At 48.1% G+C, this 23,525-nt stretch overlaps 1 protein-coding gene across 1 annotated transcript in view; it reads right to left on the reverse strand.

Annotated features, from left to right (window-relative positions):
• Positions 1-21,302, reverse strand: part of LOC144761269 (uncharacterized) — a 213,902-nt gene extending 192,600 nt beyond the window's left edge. The window contains exon 1 of the mRNA XM_078646718.1: positions 21,252-21,302. Coding sequence (XP_078502844.1) covers positions 21,252-21,273 — 22 coding nt within the window. The 5' untranslated portion in view covers positions 21,274-21,302. The remainder of the gene's footprint in view (positions 1-21,251) is intronic.
• Between the last annotated feature and the right edge of the window lie 2,223 nt (positions 21,303-23,525).

A 23,525-nucleotide genomic window follows, 5' to 3' on the forward strand; every position in this document is an offset into this window, starting at 1 on the left:
CTTCTGTAGGACTTGGCCCTTTCCCCAGAATTTTTCGTTTTTTATTCCTTTAATTTAGGGTGCCCCCTATTGTAACAAAATGGTGGCTTCTAACTGCCACAACTGTCAGTCCCCTAGAATGCCCCATAGGTTAATATTAGGCCTTCCAGAACCTTCTGGACCCTACTGGACCCTGTGAGGACAGGCTATATAAGGGCGGAGATCAGGAAGCCATTTTGTGCTGCACAGGGAGTTGGAGGAGAGAGGCAATGGTGTGAGGAGGAGGACGCACTGGAAGTAGTAGTTGTCTGAGTAATAGTCAACCTCTTCAGGAAGACGTTCCCCCTCTGGCCCTTGACCAAACCCTCCCATCGGACTTCATTTTTATGTGAACTGGTGCAACTGTGGCGGTTGACCCCCTGAGCCCCCTTTGACCCTCTCCCTCAGTCTACCGACTTCTGACTGGGAACTGGCTCCCTTCATTTCTCTTTGAGGTCCCAGCCTACCCGAACTCAGCAGAGAAGACCAGGGTGAGATCCGTCATCCTACGCCGCCGAAGTGCCACTGAACCGGAGGCGCGTGTGGGCCTAGGTGTTGCGGGGCTGAGCGACTGAGGAAAGTGGCGCTACTCTCTGCGCAAGCCCAGCGGTGCGACTGGAGGTGAGGCGGGGAACTGGCGAAGCACTGATCTCCAGCGCAGGTTCGGAAGCAATGTGTGGATCACCACACGAGGGAGGCGGCACCCAGCAGGAACACTGCTCTCCCGCGCCTGCGCCGTTGCTGCTGCTGTTCGGCTCGGGAGAGAGCCGCAAGGCTCCCGCGAGTGTCCGCGACCCCAGGCTCCCCAGTGATACCGTCTCCTGGTGGGGGCGGGAGCGAAGGGACGGCTACTGTTCTAGAAGAAGCTGGGGCTTTAGTCCAACGGCCGTCAGTGAATCAAGTAAGGTGCGGTGGAAGGGGGAAGAGTAACAGGGGCCCGGGGAATCCGCTAAGGCCCTGGGAAGGAGTTCTGTCACGACAATTCCCTCGAATATAACTGTTGGAGGTTCCCTACTCCGGTGAGTCCATCGGTTCACTCTGCAACTAACTCTGGCAAGGGAAAGAAAGTCTGTTCAGAGATCAAACTGTGATAAAAGTTCAGAGGGATTGGAACAGCAGAGCTTCACCACGGTGTTGGGAGGTGTCAGAAGACACTGAGGACTGAGAACTGGGGGTGGTGTGTACTTTGGGAATTTTCTTACAGGGGGGGAAGGGAAGAAGACGTAGTGAATTCATCCAGTGCCTACTTGTAAAAAGGTGGTGTTAGAGCTGCTTGTGTGATTAACAATAACAACTGTTTGTTGGTTGGGTTGGGTTTGTTCCCCTAATGTGAAGGAGGTAACCTCCCTGGGTCCAAAGATTTGGCAATTTCTAAAGTGTTAACCTGAGTGGGGTGAAGTGTAAAAGTGGAATAATCCTCTTAGTGAATCCAGGAACCCCTAAGCCTGGGTGTATATTTTAACAGAAAAAGGAGTGCGTTAGTTGTCTATGAAGAAGGTGATTCCCAGAATCATTTATTATAAAAAATCTGAACACTGCTCCATGGAAACCAATGTGATGTGTTGTTAAGATGGGAAGCTGAATAGTGAGATATTTTGGCAACTTTGAAGAAATTAATAATTTCACTGTTTGAATATATTGTATTGAACTGTGCTATCTGAAGATAAATATTAGACAAGAGAGCAAGGAATATTTTTATAAAACAGCTCGTATTTTTACACAAAGATTGGTGTAGCGTCATTTTTGAGTGGAATTGCTTGATGTTACTGCTGGGTTGTATGCAATCTTTACACATGTGCCTCAATTAGAGATTGTCTTACCCTAGGCCAGGCTACCCTAGGTGACCTGACAACATTAGGTTCCAACAACTTCCAATTAAGATTTCCAAAACCTGGTCAGATCCTGATGGTCGATATGTATTTGTTAAATTACATATTGGGAATTCTTCAATTTGTCTTGGATCAATATATGCTCCGATTGGCACTAAAAAACCTTTTTTCCTTCAACTGAATCTTCTTCTCTCAGAGATTAATGCTGCACAATACCTCATTGGTGGAGACTAGAATTTGGCACAAGATCCTATCCTAGACAAAACTGGTCAGTTTAACAGAGCTAATGCAGCAGATAGGGCCTTTTTAAAAGATATAATTTCTGACAATGGTTTGGTTGATCATTGGCGGCTCAGTCATCCACAAGACAAGGAATATACATTCTTTTCCTCCTTGCATGGTACATTCTCCTGCTTAGACTATTTTCTTCTATCACACAAAGCGGTTCCACTAGTCACAGATTCTAAAATCCTAGTAGCAGCATTATCCGATCATTCTCCTGTTCTTTTATCTCTTGATCTAGGTTTATCCAAACCATGGTGTAAACCATGTAGTATGAGCATACAGAAATACAGGACACATGTGGGTAAACTTCAGTTACAATCCCATCTCCAAGATTATCTCTCTATTAATCAGGATTCTGTTACTTCTAAGAGAACAGTATGGGTGGCAGCTAAAGCCACCATTAGAGGACAGTTAATGCGTGACGCAGCTCTCGTTAATAAGAATAATATTGCAAAACAAGCAGAATTAGAACGGGATATTCACATTATTCTCAATTATATATATCAGTTCCTACTGTACAAAATCGCAAATTATTAGAGCAAGCATGAATGTCCCTTAGTCTCTTTACAACTAAGGCTGAATACACTTTGCAAAGAATGAAAGGGAGACATTACGAACAAGGGGAGAAGGCTGGGCGATTGTTAGCTACACAATTACACCAGAGAGAAGCTGCAAAGGCTATTCCAGCTATTCGATCGACTCAAGGTGACATACTCACCAGGCCTCAGGAAATAGTTAATGAACTTGCCTCCTTTTACCAATCTCTATATACCCCAAATAATCAAATTGACTTAGATGAGATGTCATCTTTTCTTGCAGGGGTGAATCTCCCGCGGCTCTCTGATGAAGGCAGAGCTTTGCTTGAAGGTAATATCACAAGAGATGAAATTTCTACAGCTATTGCTGCTCTGCCCTACTATAAAGCCCCTGGAGAGGATGGTTTTCCTGCTGAATTTTATAGATGGACAGGACAGAATGTGATTGATACTTTGCATGCTGCATTTCTCGAGGCTGATAAAGAATCATCATTGGGATCCCTTTCTAATAAGGCAATTATAGCCGTTTTACCCAAACCTGGCAAAGACCCTCTTTACACATTTCTCAACTCTCTTATTTTCTGCCAGGATCTAAAGATATTCCGCAATGGGTCTCTGCGGAACGTCATCTTCTATCTCAGGACTCAGGTCTATTTCTTCTATATGGTAGTGGTACTAGCTCTTCTGACCCTAAAAATCCGATCTTATCATCCATGCACAGATCTTGGCAGAGGGGTCATCGCATACTAAGTTCAAATGCGCGAATTCATATTAAAGCTCCCCTATGGAATAACACAGCCATCTGTATCAACGGTCGCACTTTAGCCTGGCCTTTATGGCAAGAAGCCGGCATTTATTCACCAGATCAACTTCTTCATGATGGAGATTTTAAAACTTTCTCCCAACTTTGCGAGGAATTTAATCTTCCAATACAACACTCCTCTAAATGCTCTCAACTTCAACAATGTCTGAAGAAACACTTGGGATCCCCCCTTGGTTGCTTCAGGTTTCTCCAATATTATCTTATCTACATATATTGGGGAAGTTTAAGGGTGTGACCTCTGGTCTTTATAAAACCTTTCTGCTCCCTCTTTTTTCACAGTCTCTTTCCCATACTCTTCGGAATAAATGGCAATCCTGTTTATCTATTTCATATACGACTTCTGAATGGGACCAACTACTGGAAGGGCTACACAAAGGAGTTCATGAAGTGCGGCTTAAATTCTGCATCTTTAAAATTCTTCATGATTGGCACTGGTCACCGCTTAAATTACATAAGGCTGGTCTACTATCACACACTGCTTGCTGGAGATGTTCTAATCCTTGTTGTGACATAGCCCATATCATTTGTGAATGTCCACAAACCAGGTCCTTTTGGACCTTCGTTGGCAAAACCCTGAACTCTATAATGTCATTATCTTTACCACTTACATCAGCCACCATTATTGTACATGATTTCCGTGGCTTTCCAAAACTTTCTAAGCCACAAATTTGTCTACTCACTTGTAATCCCTGCTGCTGTTTGGACCTGCGAGGGACTGGGAGTCCTGATTCCACTTCTGTTGGGGCTCTAAGGACGCTATCCAGTGCAACACCGGCATAATTGGAGTGCCGCTGATCCTTCCTTCACCGATGCGGGACTGCGAGGCGATTCTAACAGCTGCAGCCTCTTCCCGCAGCGGACACGCCCCCTTGCCTGTCGAAGGTATAACCTTTCGCAGCACCCGCTCCGCGGGTGCTACTCACTTGTAATCCCTGCTGCTTTTTGGACCTGCGAGGGACTGGGAGTCCTGATTCCATTTCTGTTGGGGCTCTAAGGACGCTATCCAGTGCAACACCGGCATAATTGGAGTGCCGTTGATCCTTCCTTCACCGCTGCGGGACTGCGAGGCGATTCTAACAGCTGCGGCCTCTTCCTGCAGCGGACACGCCCCCTTGCCTGCCGAAGGTATAACCTTTCGCAGCACCCGCTCCGCGGGTGCTACTCACTTGTAATCCCTGCTGCTGTTTGGACCTGCGAGGGACTGGGAGTCCTGATTCCACTTCTGTTGGGGCTCTAAGGACGCTATCCAGTGCAACACCAGCATAATTGGAGTGCCGCTGATCCTTCCTTCACCGCTGCGGGACTGCGAGGCGATTCTAACAGCTGCAGCCTCTTCCCGCAACGGAAACGCCCCCTTGCCTGCTGAAGGTATAACCTTTCGCAGCACCCGCTCCGCGGGTGCTACTCACTTGTAATCCCTGCTGCTGTTTGGACCTGCGAGGGACTGGGAGTCCTGATTCCACTTCTGTTGGGGCTCTAAGGACGCTATCCAGTGCAACACCGGCATAATTGGAGTGCTGCTGATCCTTCCTTCACCACTGCGGGACTGCGAGGCGATTATAACAGCTGCAGCCTCTTCCCGCAGCGGACACGCCCCCTTGCCTGCTGAGGGCTATAATAGCAGTTTAGGCTCTCCGCGAAGCGGGACGCGCGCGGGTACGCCCGGGGCTAAGCCCGGGCAAAGGGCGGGCCCTCTGAGGCCCTCGTAGGCCAGTGTAGGCCGGGCTGGGCCTACCCTCTAACGCCTGTATTGACCTGGAACTGTGGACCTTGATACAGGCGACGGTCATGGCTATGCCGCCTGAGGAGGGAATAACTGGGAAGGTGGGTAGATTAAGAAATGGGTCATTGGACAAATATTTTTCGAGGGTCCTGGGTGATGGAGATAAGGAAACCTCTATGGCGGAGCGTAGGGCTGAGCGTCGACGCTCTGTCGAAAGTATGAAAAACAGGTCCTTTACTGATATCGCTCCTTACCCCGCTGCCCAGGAGGGAGGTTCACCTAATATCAGTGAGGATGTATTAAGCCAGGATGGCGTCCCTTTTTTGTTGCGGGACTGTACTCCCACCCCCTGTTTGCCCTCCGACCAGATTGTAAGTGTCTCCCCCCTTTCTAGTCTCTGTTGTACGGCTGCTGAACGAATTACCCAGACCCCCATTGTAGTAAAGCCAAGGAAGACGAAGCCGAAACAACTAGTTGTGGTGGAGATGCATGGCCCACCACCTAGTAAGCGAAGAAGGAAGTTGAGGAAAGGGCAGGGTAAAGCTAAAATTCCCCACTCCGACTTCGGTAAAGTACCAAAGCCCCCTATCATCCCTGATATGGCAACAGTGGAGGTGCCAGAAACTCTTTCAACTCAACCACTACCGCTAGTGGTGGTTTCACCTGTCATGGGTTCCAACACCATAGACCATGACATTATTTCTGGGGACCCACCACCGAATGCAACATTTCCCGCCACATCATTGGGGAACTTGGAATTTTTACTCAGGTCCCTGCTCCTGGCCATTAGTGAGAGTATAAAGAAAGTTGAGATTAGACTGACCATCTTGGAGACTGCCATAAGCAGTATGGTTACTTTAGCCAAAGCCCAGGTGAGCGGGGTCGTTCCACCCGCAACCTCGGTTAGGCTATCCTCTACCAATGCTCCTATTGCTCCACCCCAGCCCCCCAAATCGAAGCCACAACCCCATGGTAGGGCTGGTTCCATCTATCAAAAACCGCACCCTTCAAAGCATATAAATATCCCAGTAGCAGGGTCAGTGGGTGATTCCCAAGGGGGACCGTTAATGGCCCCCACAGGAAATAAGCGGGAGGAACGGGGAAGCGTCAGATACATTAGAGCTAAAGTGACCAAGGGGCCACAAGTGGAGATACCTCCACAAGCGGTGCCCTTTGTGGTCGTCTTGACAGGGGTTCCGCCGTTAGCAGATAACAAGAGGGAGGGCTACGCTCAATTGAAAAATAGATCATACACTGGCTGAGTACTTATAGGCCCATTCCACATAACATCGATGGGGACATAGTGCATGTCAGGCGGCTCAATTGGTTGGGTAGCAGAGGTAAAGATATTGAGGGCGACCTGGTGGTGGTTAATTTTAGAGACCCGTGGGCAATGGACTATATATTAAATTGGCCCACTGGAAATGGAGACAACTGCATTATCCCTCGGGCTCTGACATACTTCTACCCTAGATCAGTGGTGCTTCCCCAAACCCACGTAAGTGGGCTTTACCCCCCCAGACCCAATCCCCCGCCACTATACAGTAATAGGTATGCTCCGCCTGGCCAGTACCCCGCCCAGGCGGTTGACCCCTTTGGCTGGATTACGGCACCCCAGAGACACAACAGAAATAGCAACAGCAGAATGGAGCACTTGAGACCCTTTACCCCTCTGGAGACAAGCAACAGGTTCTCGCTGCTATCCGGTATGGAAGACTGCGACTGATGTCTACAGTCTAAGGGGGAGAGGCGTGGCCGATCAAGTGCGGCTAATTCAAAGGGCACAGATTCTGAGGCACTAAGGGTGGCAAGACGTAAAGACAACAGACAGGTGGGCCCCTTAGTAGCCCAAAATATGGATAGCAGTATTACCAGAGTCTCTTCGGATGTATTGTGTACAGACATCATAGATGGTAGCATTGCATCCCTCAAGCCATCTATCTGTGTGGACGCCACTCCCATGCCCAAAGAGGGGGGAAGGGGTGGGAGCATGGGGGTCTCTGGTATAGTTCCTATGGGTCACAGGATAGTACACCTGTTATCTTGGAACGTGGCAGGGCTAAAAAGGAAGATGGGCCTACCAGAATGGCACACGTTCATTGAGAAGTTTGATGTTTGCCTGTTCCAGGAAACTTGGAGCCTGCTCCCACTACACAAATCTGGCTATACCACATATTTTTCTCCAGCAGTAAGCAGAGGGAAGGGTAGACCAGCGGGAGGACTATCGGTTTGGATTAAAATTGATCTGGATTGGGATGTCGCCATTCATGATTCAGAGTGTAGTGATGTTCTACACCTCTCTAAGGGATATATTGAGGGGAGTAGGCTCGAATTGTTTAATGTTTACGCCAGAGGGGCACCGGGGGACACTTCCTCAGTGACTCTAACGAGCTTAGAGTCAGCATTAGCTAAGTGCCCCCCATCTGCTAAAATTATAGTAGGCGGGGATTTTAATTGCACGTACGAACCCCTTTCTGGGGACGATCCTTTGGGCACTGAGGAGGAAGATTCTAGATGGTCCATCCCACCCTTGTCACTACCTCCTATTCGAAAATGGTCAGCAAGGGCAATACAAATCAATGCCCTCACAAGGGAACACAATCTAAGAGCACTCAACGGTAGGACTATGTCCGATAGCGCTGGTGCAATGACCTTCAACAGGCTTAATGGTCCGTCCAGAATTGATTACATCTTACTGGACGTTAGATTGTGGAAAGATCTAATAGATATGGAGGTGGTGGCTACTCAGGATAGTGACCACAACCCCCTCTGCAGTAAGTTTAGGTGGGGTAACCCCAAGGGTAGGAGGACGAGTGCTCCCCTGAGGTTAACCAAAGAGGTTGTCCCTTACAATAGTAACCGTAGGTTGAAATGGGACAAGGCCCATTTGCAGGAAGATCAACTTGGGAGCATAAAAGCTCTTGTGGTAGATCTGACTCTGGACCTGGCGCTATGGGAACAGGGAATGGGAAGTGCCTCGGAGCGCCCATCGCCTTTGACACAGCCTACAAAACCACAGTAGAGCAAGTAAGCCAATACTTTTTATCTAAAGGGAAAAGCCATAGAATTAATAATGCACCTCCCATCTCTAGTAATCCCTGGTATTCGGCTCAGTGCAAGGGAAAAAGGAAAGAGTTAACAGCTGCCCTACTTAAAAAAGATCCCTTACTAGTTAGAGCGGCTAGGAAGGACTACTCAAGGGTAATGGCACTGGCCAAACGAGAGTGGGAGGAACAACATTGGCAGGACCTAAATTGTGCAGCCAGGATGAGGAATTCAAGATTATTCTGGGACCTTATTAATAAAGCTAGGCTGCAGAGCGCTCGGCCTTTAGCCGCCCACATAACAAGCCAGCAATTGTTTGACCACTTTTCGGCACTATATGGTGGAACTGAAGTCCCCTCTTGTCCAACGGCAGTTAGGGGTGGAGAAGGGGAATTTATAGGGGAGCTCGAGGATCCATTCTCGCCCTCGGAAGTAGTAGTGGCCATCAGGCAGCTGACCCCGAAGAAGGCGGCTGGCCCGGATGGGATTCCGGGGGATCTTCTGATCGAGGAACCGAGGGTTTGGGCCGAATTAATCGCCATTATAATGAATCTAATTGCCAGGGGTCATCCCGTGCCAGACTCTTGGAAGGGGGCAGAGGTTGTCACTGTGTTCAAAAAGGGGGCTAGAGAGGACCCTGCCAACTACAGACCTATCAGTCTGATAGACGTAATTCAGAAAGTGGTCGGCAGGGTCATCATCTCAAGGGTTGGAGCATGGATGGAAGAGGAACAAATCCTCTCCCACCTCCAAGCAGGATTCCGCCAGAAGGTGGGTACGATGGACCAGGTCTTTCGCTTTTTTGTCATCTATTGGAAGTCTGTTACCATCAAAAGGGGTAGCCTTTACATGGCTTTCATAGATCTCAAGACGGCTTTTGACCTGGTCCCTAGAGTTAAGCTGTGGGAGACTCTGGAGAAGATGGGATTCCCCGGTTCCCTTTTGAGTTTTATTGAAAGGCTCCACGAGGGGAATTATGCGAGGATCAGATGGGGCACCCAGGGCCAGCTGACGGACAGGGTGCCCGTGAGGAGGGGAGTACGCCAGGGATGTGTTATGGCCCCGACCCTCTTCTCTTTGTTTGTGAATGGAGTGGTGGATCATCTGAGAGAGGAAGAGGCGGATGCACCATCCCTGGCGGGGGAAAGAATCCCCACTCTACTCTTCGCGGATGACACCATACTGATCTCTAAATCCCTGGTGGGACTTCAAAAGCTCCTGCACCGATTCAGCACCTTTTGTTCAGATAGAGGACTCACTATTAACACCTCGAAAACCAAGCTCATGGCTCTCTCACCCTCCAAAAGATTCAGAAATAATCTTACGCTCAATGGGGCACCTTTGGAGTTGGTTGATTCATTCGACTATTTGGGGGTGCGGATAAATAGTCGGATGAATTGGAAGGACCACCTGGCTAAAATATTACTTGCCCATAAAAGAGTATCAGGGGTGACCCTGAGGGAGCATCGGGAGTCAACGAGTAAACCTGTGGCACCGGTCATGGCAATCTATGAGGGCCAGATACTCCCGGCCGCATTATATGGCTCCGAGCTGTGGGGGTTTGAAAATGTTTCTGAGCTAGTCGTAGCGGAAAACAAGTTTTTGAGGGACGTGGTGACTCTTCCTGTTTCTACCCCGCTAATTCCATTGCGGCTAGATCTGGGCAGGCGATTTTTCAAAGATCTAGTGCGGCTGCGCCCACTATTGTTTTGGGCACGGTTGCGAAGGACTAGGGAGCTTGCCAAATATGCTGCTGGGCTGGACGAACTAATACTGCTCGACATCGGTAATAAAATCGGGTGGCTGAGCAACGTGAGGCAGTTGGTGGTGCAATTGGGACTGAGAGATGTGTGGGTGAGTCAAATGCCACCCCCCAAACCGGTGATCAAGAAGTTATACTGGGACTGGGTTTAGGCAGAGGCAACACGCAGTGGGGTTGGGGGTTTACTTACTGAGCGGTTTTTAGAATTTAAATGGTCTAGAAAGTTGGAACCCTTTCTTGACCTCATAGCCAAGCCTCTGGACAGAGCCCTATATTTAAAACTCAGGTATGGGACTCTTCCGGTGCATGAGTTCACCGTGGGGTGGTCTAACGCTGGTGGTCCTCCGCGCCCCTGTCCCGGGTGCGCGGCTCCAAAGGAGTCTGTGGCGCATTTACTATTTGCCTACCCCGCTTATAAAGTTGCCAGGAAGGCCTGGTTGAAACCGGTATGCTTGGGGTTGGGTTTGAGGTGCCATAGAATGGCCTTACGAGTGCTCACCACTGACCCGACATCCTCTGCCATGGTATGCGGGGTGGCTAAATATTTGAGCAGTGCATGGCCGACTCGTACTAGGAGGATGAAGCTAAACTCCACCTCGCCAAATTGCTAGTAGGCCCTATTGGCAGGACGCTATGATGATGACTGGATGGATTTGAAGTCATTCTAACCATTATGTAATAATGTATTGATGAAGATGTTTGACTGGGGTCTCAAAATAACCACCCAATGTACTGTATAATGTGTAGGCTTGAACTTTTTTAACAAGGGAATTTTATAGTTGATAGTTTTATTAATGTTTTACTGTATAAAATGTATTCTTTTATGGTGAGAATTTTTTACTGAATAAAGATTATCAACAACAAATTTGTCTTCTTCACACTGCATTAGCTACAGCCAAGAGTTGCATTTTACGCCACTGGAAGTCCCCATCTGCGCCCTCTCAGGAAGAATGGTTGGTGGCAATGATGCAGACGACCCTACATGAGAGTACTATCTACATTCTCCAGGACCAAATTAACCTTTTTTTTCAAACTTGGCCTCCCTTTTTGGAAACTAAAATTAATGATGATCCCAACTCAACTCTGTCTTCTAATGTAAATAATACTATTACTTAATTCATTATTTGATATTCTTCTCCCTCACTATTTCATTTTCTTACCCTTTCTCTCCCTTCCTCTTACTCTGGCTCTATCTTGCCTCATTTTCCTTATCTTATTTTCTTTCCCTTTCATTTTTCATATCAGCTTTTTACCTTCTTTTAATCTTGTGTAACCTAATTTTATCAATCTTAGAATCTCTATTAAGCTATTACAATTTTTACTTGAATGTAAGATGTATTAATACATTTTATGTATTGCAATTTATTATATTAGGTTATAGAGTATATACTGTTAATCTTTTTTCCTTGTTTCTACTAATATGTATACATTCACTCATTTACCTATTTATTTATTTATATTTCAATATTTATAAACAATGATTTCTTATTTATCTTATTTATTACGCTTATCCGCTTCTATTTCTCATCACAATATTTATTCTCTATTTGTCACTGATCTACTGTTTTATGAAATTGATATTTATTATGTATTTTATTGTATATTTCAATAAAACATTTCAACACAAAAAAAATTCTAATGAGTGTATCACTTTATAACAGCACAAGTGCTGCCCGTGTGATTACTGAACAAATAAGGCACTGCCTAGGACCACCGAGGCCTCAGGTACTGCTGAGGCCCACCCTGCATATTTAAATAAAGACACGGAGTATGGTGATCCCCGGACTTAAGTTGGCCTCCAACCCCCTAACAATTAGTAAACAATATCCGGGAAGGTGGCCCTCTCATAGACTATAAAATGTCTCTGTGCCCTTCCGCGCCCAATTCACATGTGAGATTAAGATCCCCGATCCTACAGAGACCCCGCAATACAATAATGGATTGGCCACGGAACACTACCCACCAGAGGCTCATTTAAAAGAATGGGTGAGACCTCGCTTTTTTTTTCTCTCCATTTTTACCATCCATATCCCCTCTCTTACAGCGATATGAGTTTTCCTTCTCTCGCTTCAAGTAGTCGAACAAGTATTTGCTATCACAGGCAACTTTTACTTTGGTGCCTGCACATATTTTCTGTCCCAGCCCGATCCTAAATTCGGCCTATTCTTCATTCCACTTTATGCCTTTTTCAATACTGAGTTGTATGACGGGAGGTGTAATACCCTGGCTGACTGTTTACCAGCTCTACTTGCTTTTTTAGTCGACTGGAGAGGATGGTTTTCCTGCTGAATTTTATAGATGGACAGAACAGAATGTGATTGATACTTTGCATGCTGCATTTCTTGAGGCTGATAAAGAATCATCATTGGGATCCCTTTCTAATAAGGCAATTATAGCCGTTTTACCCAAACCTGGCAAAGACCCTCTTTTATGTGGTTGCTATCGTCCTATCTCCTTATTGAATTCTGATATTAAGATTTTAGCTAGCATTTTAGCACCTGTCTCCAAAAAGTACTGCCCTCCTTGATATATAATTCTCAAGTGGGTTTTGTTCCGGGTCGTTCCTCTCGGAATCATCTCCGTACACTGGCCCATACACTATGGTCTGCTAAACATCTTTCAGAAGACACTTCGGCCCTTTCGCTTGATGCAGAAAAAGCGTTTGACCGCAATGAGTGGGAATATCTCTTTACAACAATGCACAGATTTGGGTTAGGTGACCAATTTAATGATAAAGTGCATTTATTGTCTGATAACTCCTTAGCTCAAGTAAATTGTGGAGGTTTTTTATCTACCTCATTCCCAATTCGGAGAGGTACATGCCAAGTTTGCCCGTTATCCCCTCTTCTCTTTCTCTTAGCAATGGAACCTCTTGCTGTTGCAATTCGACAATCTGAGGATATTATACGGGTCCCCCTCCCAATTGGGCATTCTAAAATTTACTGATATGCAGATGATATTCTTCTCACTCTTACTAATCTTCCCCGATCTCTCCCAGCCCTCCTTCAAATTATTAATGTTTTTTCCTCCTTTTCCGGTTATAAAATAAACTGGGACAAAAGCGAAGCATTACCTATTTCGGTTGGCACTACAAAATCAGGAATTTATGGAGTCCCTTTTCACTGGCAATCTTCACATCTTAAATACCTAGGAATTGGAGTCAATAGAGGTTTGGAAAATATGGTTGCGGATAACTTAGCTCCTTTTTTTACTCAAATTCAGAGGGATTTTGATAAGTGGAAAGCTTTAGGACTATCTCTTCGGGGTAGAGTTCAAGCTATCAAAATAGTTACTTTACCAAGATTCATTTATGTTTTAGGTATGCTTCCCCTCCAAATTCCTTTAGCTACCCTTACATCAATAGATTCCAAGATTAAGCTCCTTATTTAGGGCTCAGCTAAACCGCTTCTTGCTGCGGCTAAACTAAAGGCCTACCAGTTATATGGAGGTATGGGTCTATCATCCATCGAAGACTATTCACTTGCCTTACACATTTCCCAACTCTCTTATTTTCTGCCAGGATCTAAAGACATTCCGCAATGGGTCACTGCCGAACGTCATCTTCTATCTCAGGATTCAGGTCTATTTCTTCTATATGGTAGTGGTACTAGCTCTTCTGACCCTAAAAATTCGATCTTATCAGCCATGCACAGATCTTGGCAGAGGGGTCATCGCATACTAAGTTCAAATGCGCGAATTCATATTAAAGCTCCCCTATGGAATAACACAGCCATCTATATCAACGGTCGCACTTTAGCCTGGCCTTTATGGCAAGAAGCCGGCATTTATTTACCAAATCAACTTCTTCATGATGGAGATTTTAAAACTTTCTTCCAACTTTGCGAGGAATTTAATCTTCCAATACAACACTCCTCTAAATACTCTCAACTTCAACAATGTCTGAAGAAACACTTGGGATCCCCCCCTGGTTGCTTCAGGTTTCTCCAATATTATCTTATCTACATATATGGGGAAGTTTAAGGGTGTGACCTCTGGTCTTTATAAAACCTTTCTGCTCCCTCTTTTTTCACAGTCTCTTTCCCATACTCTTCGGAATAAATGGCAATCCCGTTTATCTATTTCATATACGACTTCTGAATGGGACCAAATACTGGAAGGGCTACACAAAGGAGTTTGTGAAGCGCGGCTTAAATTCTGCATCTTTAAAATTCTTCATGATTGGCACTGGTCACCGCTTAAATTACATAAGGCTGGTCTACTATCGCACACTGCTTGCTGGAGATGTTCTAATCCTTGTTGTGACATAGCCCATATCATTTGTGAATGTCCACAAACCAGGTCCTTTTGGACCTTCGTTGGCAAAACCCTGAACTCTACAATGTCATTATCTTTACCACTTACATCAGCCACCATTAATGTACATGATTTCCGTGGTTTTCCAAAACTTTCAAAGCCACAAATTTGTCTTCTTCACACTGCATTAGCTACAGCCATGATTTGCATTTTATGCCACTGGAAGTCCCCATCTGCTCCCTCTCAGGAAGAATGGTTGGTGGCAATGATGCAGACTACCCTACATGAGAGCACAATCTACATTCTCCAGGACCAAGTTAACCTTTTTCTTCAAACTTGGTCTCCCTTTTTGGAGACTAAAATTAATGATGATCCCAACTCAATTCTGTCCTCTAATGTAAATAATTCTATTACTTAATTCATTATTTGATATTCTTCTCCTTCACTATTTCATGTTCTTACCCTTTGTCTTCCCCCCTCTTACTCTCGCTCTATCTTGCCTCATTTTCCTTATCTTCTTTTCTTTCCCTTTCATTTTTCATATCAGCTTTTTATCTTCTTTTAATCTTGTGTAACCTAATTTTATCAATCGTATTATCTCTATTAAGCTATTACTATTTTTACTTGAATGTAAGATGTATTAATACATTTTGTGTATTGTAATTTATTATAATAGGTTATAGAGTATATACTGTTAATCTTTTTTCCTTGTTTCTACTAATATGTATACATTTACTAATTTACCTTTTTATTTATTTATATTTCAATATTTATACACAATGATTTCTTATTTATCTTATTTATTATGCTTATCCGCTTCTATTTCTCATCACAATATTTATTCTGTATTTGTCACTGATCTACTTTTTTATGAAATTGATATTTATTATGTATTTTATTGTATAATTCAATAAAATATTTCAACACAAAAAAATAGTTCTATGAGTATATCACTTTATAACAGCATAAGTACTGCCCATGTGATTACAGAACAAATAAGGCACTGCCTAGGACCACCGAGGTCTCAGGGACTGCCGAGGCCCATCCTGCATATTTAAATAAAGACACAGAGTATGGTGATCCCCGGACTTAAGTTGGCCTCCAACCCCCGAACAATTAGTAAACAATACCCGGGAAGGTGGCCCTCTCATAGACTATAAAATGTATCTGTGCCCTTCCGCGCCCAATTCACATGTGAGATTAAGATCCCCAATCCTACAGAGACCCCGCAATAAAATAATTGTTGGCCAAGGAACATTACCCACCAGAGGCCTCAATTAAAAAAACGGGTGAGACCTCGCTTTTTTTTCTCTCCATTTTCACCATCCGCATCCCCTCTATTACAGCGATATGAGTTTTCTTCCTCTCGCTTCAAGTAGTCGAACAAGTATTTGCTATCACAGGCAACTTTTACTTTGGTGCCTGAGCATATTTTCTGTCCCAGTCCGATCCTAAATTCTGCCTATTCTTCATTCCACTTTATGCCTTTTTCAATACTGAGTTGTATGACGGGAGGTGTAATACCCTGGCTGACTCTTTACCAGCTCTACTTGCTTTTTTAGTCGACTAAGTGCTGCAGCAGCGCAATAAGCTGGGGGAGTGAAATGTGTGGACACTGCTCTGCATTGGTCCCACTCGGGAGGCAACACTTGACGATTCAATGCAGTCAAGGAGGAACAGGGTGGGCTTAAAACCCATTGCTAAGCACCGGCAAGCACCGGCACAAATTAAGCACTGCAGTTCGATGAGCCGACGACCCTGGCATGCCATACAGCTCCCCTTGTGGAAAAGCAATCAGGTTTGCATTTTGATAGAGAGAGCAGGTTGAGGGGCCTTTGAGCCCCTTCCCCCCATCTATTTTGTAGCCCAGAGGGGTGGCGGTCCCCGGGGCTAGGGGACTGTGAGCCCCCCCCCACACATATTTCATAAAAGCCCCGGGGTGTGGCGGTCCCCAGGGCAGCGGGGGCCCTCTGGACCCCCATTACATTAAATATTTTTGCCCCACGGGATTTGGCCACCCCGTGGGTTAATTATTAAAGAGCCTGTGCTTCGCTTTTTTTTTTCACTGCAGGATCCACACACCCTGCGCAGATTTTGCCGTTTTAAAAAAATGTTTTGCCTTGCGGGTCCTTGTGGGACCCCCTGACCAGGTGTAGGGGGTCAGGGAGTTTCTCCCTGCCACCCTTTTTACGTTTTGCAAACTTGTTGCACTGATTTCTTGTGCCTCAGTTCTACCGAGGTACAAAATGGCTGCCAACACTTCCTGGTTTGGAGTGTTGACAGCCAGTTGACAGCCAATTAGCATTCAGCTCGTGATCGGGAGGGTGTGCTCAGTGTGCGCACAGGGTGCTCAGATCCACTGCGCCATAGATATATAAGTGATTTTACTTTTGATTTTCTCAGCAACTACTGAACGGATTTACACCATTTAACAAAAAGGCACGAGTCTGAACCGAGAGCTAACTCTTTGCCAAATTTGGTGTAATTCCATTCAGCAATTCGAGCTGTAGCTGCGGCTAAAGGTTCCTATGGAAAATTGCATGGGGAAAACATGTTTTGCGACCCCCTTTTTTCTTGGCCCCCGCTTGACGAATCACCCCGAGACTTTCAGGATAGAAGCGGACCGGAGGTGGCTATGAGTTTTGAAAATTTTGCGAAGATTCGTCGACCGCCAAAGTTATTGCAAATAGAATGTTGCTGATTTCCTATGGGAAATAGGTCCAAACTATAACTACCTACTGGTGACCCCCAGTAGGGAATATATATGCATATATCTATGCATATGTATATATGCATATATAGATATATGTATTTATAGACATATACATATATGCATATATATGCACATATCACAAATATATACTAAATAATGCAAAGCTGCAATACAACACCATTAGCTAAGCAAATGGATTTAACTTAATCAAAGGCAAGACCTATTGCATTTTCAATGCTTGTCCCAGTTGCTAGCGATTATTTGACCAAGCGCAGCATGCTCTATGCTGGCATTGTTGATGTGATCAGTGTACTGGCATTGTGTTTGCCTCAGGTGTAACATACGTGGTGGGGTACGACCCCACACCATCCTTCTGGGGGCTGGGATGAATCAGAGCGCCGCAGTATTAAGGGGATAGAAATTGTAGGTAATGTGGTCAGCTGTTTAAATCTACGATTAACATAGGAGACTTATGAAATAAAAGTGAACCTGTCGAGCAGGCCTAAACAGAGTACACAATACCAAAGAAACAAACAACCTTCTAAATTCAATGCAGAGCACTTACATGATGCCCGAGGCTCACTGACTGGAAATGACGGCCTTCACCCCTACGCATCCCAGCGGCACAGTTCAGCTCAATTGCTTGATAAACAAGCATTTGCAATGCAATAGGTCTCGCATTATTAAAGTTAGAGCTATTGGCATTGTAAATGGCAATGCCTTTTATTTATGTTTTTGTTTTTAAACATTTACAATGCTAATAGCTTAGCCCCTTCGCTGCGGGGGTAATTCCCCCGCTGTGCTGGGGGAGAGGGGGGCGCGCACAGCGCTCCCATGCTCATGACGAGCTGAGCTCGTCATGAGCTACAGTGCTCCTGTGCTCATGACGAGTTCAGCTCGTCATAGGTGCATTGGTTCCAGTGGAACGCTCAGCACAGCAGGGGAATTCTCCCCGCACCTGAGCGTTCCATGGCCCATGACGAGCTGAGCTCGTCATGAGCACCGGAGCACCGTGCCTCATGACGAGCTCAGCTCGTCATGAGCATGGAAAAGGTTAAACTCTCGCAAAAATGAGACCTATTGCATTGCAAATGCTTGTTTAAAGGACGCCCCAGACACTACTTCCCCAACCTACCAACCTTCAGCTATAGGACAAAACTGCAAGCTTATCTTAACAAGTCCATACCTAAATACATCGTGCTTCGAAGAGCAGCACATGCGCTGCTCAGGAACGACCTTAAAAGTCTCTGTTTTAATAGCATTGAAGTCTGCCATGCTTCTCGCCCTCTTGGAGCTGCATTGGACACCCCTGGGTCGAGTGCAACACAGGAGCTCCCAGCAAGGGGGGCAGGGAAGAGACGGAGGGTAGGAGCCTCTCCTGCTTTAGGTAGAAGTCTGCCATGCTTCTCGCCCTCTTGGAGCTGCGCTGGACACCCCTGGGTCGAGTGCAACACAGGAGCTCCCAGCAGGGAGGGGCAGGGAAGTGCCGGAGGGTAGGAGCCTCTCCTGCTTTGGGTAGAAGTCTGCCATGCTTCTCGCCCTCTTGGAGCTGCGTTGGACACCCCTGGCTCGAGTGCAACACAGGAGCTCCCAGCCGGGGGCTGGGGGGGCAGGTAAGAGCCGGAGGGTAGGAGCCTCTCCTGCTTTGGGTAGAAGTTTGCCATGCTTCTCGCCCTCCTGGAGCTGCGTTGGACACCCCTGGGTCGAGTGCAACACAGGAGCTCTCAGCAGGGGTGGGGGGGGGCAGGGAAGTGCCGGAGGGTAGGAGCCTCTCCTGCTTTGGGTAGAAGTCTGCCATGCTTCTCTCCCTCTTGGAGCTGCGTTGGACACCCCTGGGTCGAGTCCAACACAGGAACTCCCAGCAGGGGGGGTGCAGGTAAGAGCCGGAGGGTAGGAGCCTCTCCTGCTTTGGGTAGAAGTGTGCCATGCTTTTCGCCCTCTTGGAGCTGCATTGGACATCCCTGGGTCGAGTGCAACACAGGAGCTCTCAGCAGGAGGGGGTCAAGGAAGTGCCGGAGGGTAGGAGCCTCTCCTGCTTTGAGTAGAAGTTTGCCATGCTTCTCGCCCTCTTGGAGCTGCGTTGGACACCCCTGGGTCGAGTGCAACACAGGAGCTCCCAGCAGGGGGGGCAGGGAAGAGCCGGATGGTAGGAGCCTCTCCTGCTTTGGGTAGAAGTCTGTCATGCTTCTCGCCCTCTTGGAGCTGCATTGGACACCTCTGGGTCGAGTGCAACACAGGAGCTCCCAGCAGGGGGGGGCAGGGAAGAGACGGAGGGTAGGAGCCTCTCCTGCTTTGGGTAGAAGTCTGCCATGCTTCTCGCCCCCGGGTCGAGTGCAACACAGGAACTCCCAGCAGAGGGGGGGGGGGGGCAGGTAAGAGCCAGAGGGTAGGAGCCTCTCCTGCTTTGGGTAGAAGTCTGCCATGCTTCTCGCCCTCTTGGAGTTGCGTTGGACACCCCTGGGTCGAGTGCAACACAGGAGCTCTCAGCAGGGGGGGGGGGCAGGGAAGTGCCGGAGGGTAGGAGCCTCTCCTGCTTTGGGTAGAAGTCTGCCAGGCTTCTCGCCCTCTTGGAGCTGCGTTGGACACCCCTGGGTCGAGTGCAACACAGGAGCTCTCAGCAGGGGTGGGGGGCATGGAAGTGCCGGAGGGCAGGAGCCTCTCCTGCTTTCGGTAGAAGTCTGCCATGCTTCTCTCCCTCTTGGAGCTGCGTTGGACACCTCTGGGTCGAGTCCAACACAGGAACTCCCAGCAGGGGGGGTGCAGGTAAGAGCCGGAGGGTAGGAGCCTCTCCTGCTTTGGGTAGAAGTGTGCCATGCTTTTCGCCCTCTTGGAGCTGCATTGGACATCCCTGGGTCGAGTGCAACACAGGAGCTCTCAGCAGGAGGGGGTCAAGGAAGTGCCGGAGGGTAGGAGCCTCTCCTGCTTTGAGTAGAAGTTTGCCATGCTTCTCGCCCTCTTGGAGCTGCGTTGGACACCCCTGGGTCGAGTGCAACACAGGAGCTCCCAGCAGGGGGGGCAGGGAAGAGCCGGATGGTAGGAGCCTCTCCTGCTTTGGGTAGAAGTCTGCCATGCTTCTCGCCCTCTTGGAGCTGCATTGGACACCTCTGGGTCGAGTGCAACACAGGAGCTCCCAGCAGGGGGGGGCAGGGAAGAGACGGAGGGTAGGAGCCTCTCCTGCTTTAGGTAGAAGTCTGCCATGCTTCTCGCCCCCGGGTCGAGTGCAACACAGGAACTCCCAGCAGAGGGGGGGGGGCAGGTAAGAGCCAGAGGGTAGGAGCCTCTCCTGCTTTGGGTAGAAGTCTGCCATGCTTCTCGCCCTCTTGGAGTTGCGTTGGACACCCCTGGGTCGAGTGCAACACAGGAGCTCTCAGCAGGGTGGGGGGGGCAGGGAAGTGCCGGAGGGTAGGAGCCTCTCCTGCTTTGGGTAGAAGTCTGCCAGGCTTCTCGCCCTCTTGGAGCTGCGTTGGACACCCCTGGGTCGAGTGCAACACAGGAGCTCTCAGCAGGGGTGGGGGGCATGGAAGTGCCGGAGGGCAGGAGCCTCTCCTGCTTTCGGTAGAAGTCTGCCCGCCCCAGGCGCTCTGCCCTGGCCCTGCTGGCTGCACCCCCGGGTGGCTAGAATGCACGCTCAAAAATACCCTAGACATTGCTGGAAACCACTGGGTCCAAGTCCTTGTGCCGTTGTATAGGTATATACTCTCCCACCATAGGAACCTTGTACAAATTGGTTAAAAAATACTAAGCATTAAAAAATATTATATAAAATATACAATTTACTGATTAGAAAGCTTCCTGTGAACCAGCATTGAAATGAAGAGTTGCTCAGCAGTATCATTTAAAGATACATTTGAAAGATAGAACCCGAGGGAGCAGCGTGATTAAAAAACAGTGCTCTCTCCTGGGCTACGCTCGCCATGGGCACAGTTCGTTCTCTTCTCAAGATTGCCCAGGGTGCGCTCATTAAATAATAAAGTCTCTGTTGCCAGTAAATATGGAAGCTAAGTACCTCTGGTAACATCTGTTCTACGAAGCACCTGAGGTTTCAACTCCCTTTACGGTGCATAATCATAAGGTGAAAGACGTGTACAGTACTGTACAAAGGCGAAAATCATTTAATTGATAAACATTACAAAACAAACAATAACGAGCAAGGCAACATGGCCAGAACACCCGCAACCATCGAAAACAAAGCTAACAAGATATACACTTCAATGTGCCCAGACCAATTGACTCTTAAGTAATTAAATTCTGGAGGGAGCCTACCCCTCGTGTGTGTCCCCCGCATCACCGCCGCAGCCCGGTACAAACTGAACATCGCTGCCGGCCTGCGACCAGGAAGTCAGGCAGGCCGGGCGCGACAACCGGAAACAGGAAGTAGGAGGGCGGGAGCCTACCCCGCCTCCCATGGAAGAGCCGCGATTGTTTGGAGCACCGGAGCAGGCAGGAGCCTACCCTGCACCCCGGTGCCGAAGGAGGGAGGAAGAGTCCTGCTGCCGATGAGAGAGCCGCCGCACGAAGGAAGCCGGTGAGTGGGGCTTCGCCTTGTTGCTGAGCTGCGAGGGCGGGGGGCATGTGTGGGCATGTGTGTGCGCGCGCGTGCGGCGGCGGGGGGCTGTGTATGTGTGTATGTGTGTGAGCGTGCGTGCGTGTGTGTATGTGTCTTGGAGTCTGTGTGTATGCGTCTTGGAGTCTGTGTGTATGCGTGTGTGTGTGACTGTGGGGGGGGGTGTGTGTGAGCGAGTGTCTGTCTGTGTATATGCGCGCGCATGTGCACGGCGCGGGACGGAACGTGCGTGCGCGTTCGCGCACCCAAATCCTGGATGAAATCGGAGAGGGAAAGCGCGTGCACCTCCCCTGTCCCATTTTCAAGGTATACTAAAGTATACTAGAGGTCCCTTCGCTACGCTCGACCTAATAAAGGATTGTAATGTGAAAGGAATCGGGTGGGATATACCATTGTAGTAAACAGATAGCCAGTGGAATGATGACTACATTTAGCAAGAGACTGAAATAACGTTGCAAAGTGGGTGTCTTGGGGAAAGGGGGTCTGCCAAAATCTCACGCAAGCTCTTGGGGAGTTGGTACAGTGTCTAAGGTTTGGATTGGGTAGGGGCTGCAGGTCGGATTTAATGAGTTTCACTTTGCAGTGTGCAGGGGAAAGCTTCCTCTTTTACATTTTCTCTCTACACCTCATGGTTGGCAAAGATCCACCTGACGTCCTCAGAAGGCATGACAAAGCTCAAATTTGCCATATGCCTCTGATGGGTGAGAGGGTCATGACAAGGTGCTAATTCAGTCGGGGGTACCATCGGTCAAAAGATCCTACCCTGCCCCTTCCCATTAACTCTCTCCAAGGGTCCATAATTAACTTGCTGTGCAGCAGATGGTTATCAATTTCAACCCTCAAAGTTGGGACTTGCCAAGTAGGGGGGGTTAATAAGGGCTTAGTCAACCCCAAAATGTAAATGCATAATCTTGCACATGGTGTACATTGGATTGAATCACACAGAACTGTTGTTATGAAGACTGCAGTAGTTTTAAATTCTCTTTGGGTCCTATTTCTTGTTGATAATGCCCTCCCATACAGTTGAAGGTCAGTTGGTCGAGATAAGGGTATTGGTTGGCCCCAGCAATAACTTGAAGGGACCCCTGACCTGCTTGCAGGCCATGTCGCCCCCCCTACCGCCGCACAGCTCCACCTGACTGTCCACTCGCCACTGCCTCAGAGCGCGAGTTCGCAGCCGCTGTGCCCGCTGCCTCTGCTCGCCGCTGGTGTATAAAGGTTCTTGTACTTATTTCCTCCTCTCTTTTATTTTGTGCATTCTGTGATTATTGTGCCGCTGTTCTGACCTTTTTCATGCCAAGCTCTGCCCTCCACCCCCTTTCTCTTTTCTGTACCCCTGGTTTTCCCGCCGCTCACCCCTGCAGCCACGCCCCCTCGCCACCCCGCTCCCGCCTCCCAGCTGCTCCTCCCTCCCCGCCTTAAAAGACAGTTATTGTCCGATGGTGGGGGTGACCCCTGACTCGCTTGCAGGCCAGGTCGCCCCCCTACCGCCGCACACCTCCACCTGACTGTCCACTCGCCGCTGCCTCAGAGCGCGAGTTCGAGGCCGCTGTGCCCGCTGCCTCTGCTCTCTGCTGGTGTGTAAAGGTTCTTGTACTTATTTCCGCCTCGCTTTTATTTTGTGCATTCTTTGATTATTGTGTCGCTGTTCTGACCTTTTTTCTGCCCAGCTCGCCCCCAACCCCTTTTTCTTTTCTGTACCCCTGGTTTTCCCGACGCTGACCCCTGTGGCCACGCCCCCTCGCTGCCACACACCCGCCTCCCAGCTACTCCTCCCTCCCCGCCTTAAATGGCGCCCGCTGCCCGGACGTGCAGCGGACGCGCCGATTGTGCGCCAAAGGGGCGCCAAAGGCAAGCCCATCTGCGCCAGTCCGCACCTGGACCGTGCCTAGCACCAGAACCCCTGGACCTCGTGCATGCCAAGATGCCAGGCTACAATACGACGCCAACACCCTCCATGCCCTCAACTACGG

Source organism: Lissotriton helveticus, chromosome 6, assembly GCF_964261635.1.
Source record: "Lissotriton helveticus chromosome 6, aLisHel1.1, whole genome shotgun sequence".
NCBI lineage: Eukaryota > Metazoa > Chordata > Amphibia > Caudata > Salamandridae > Lissotriton > Lissotriton helveticus.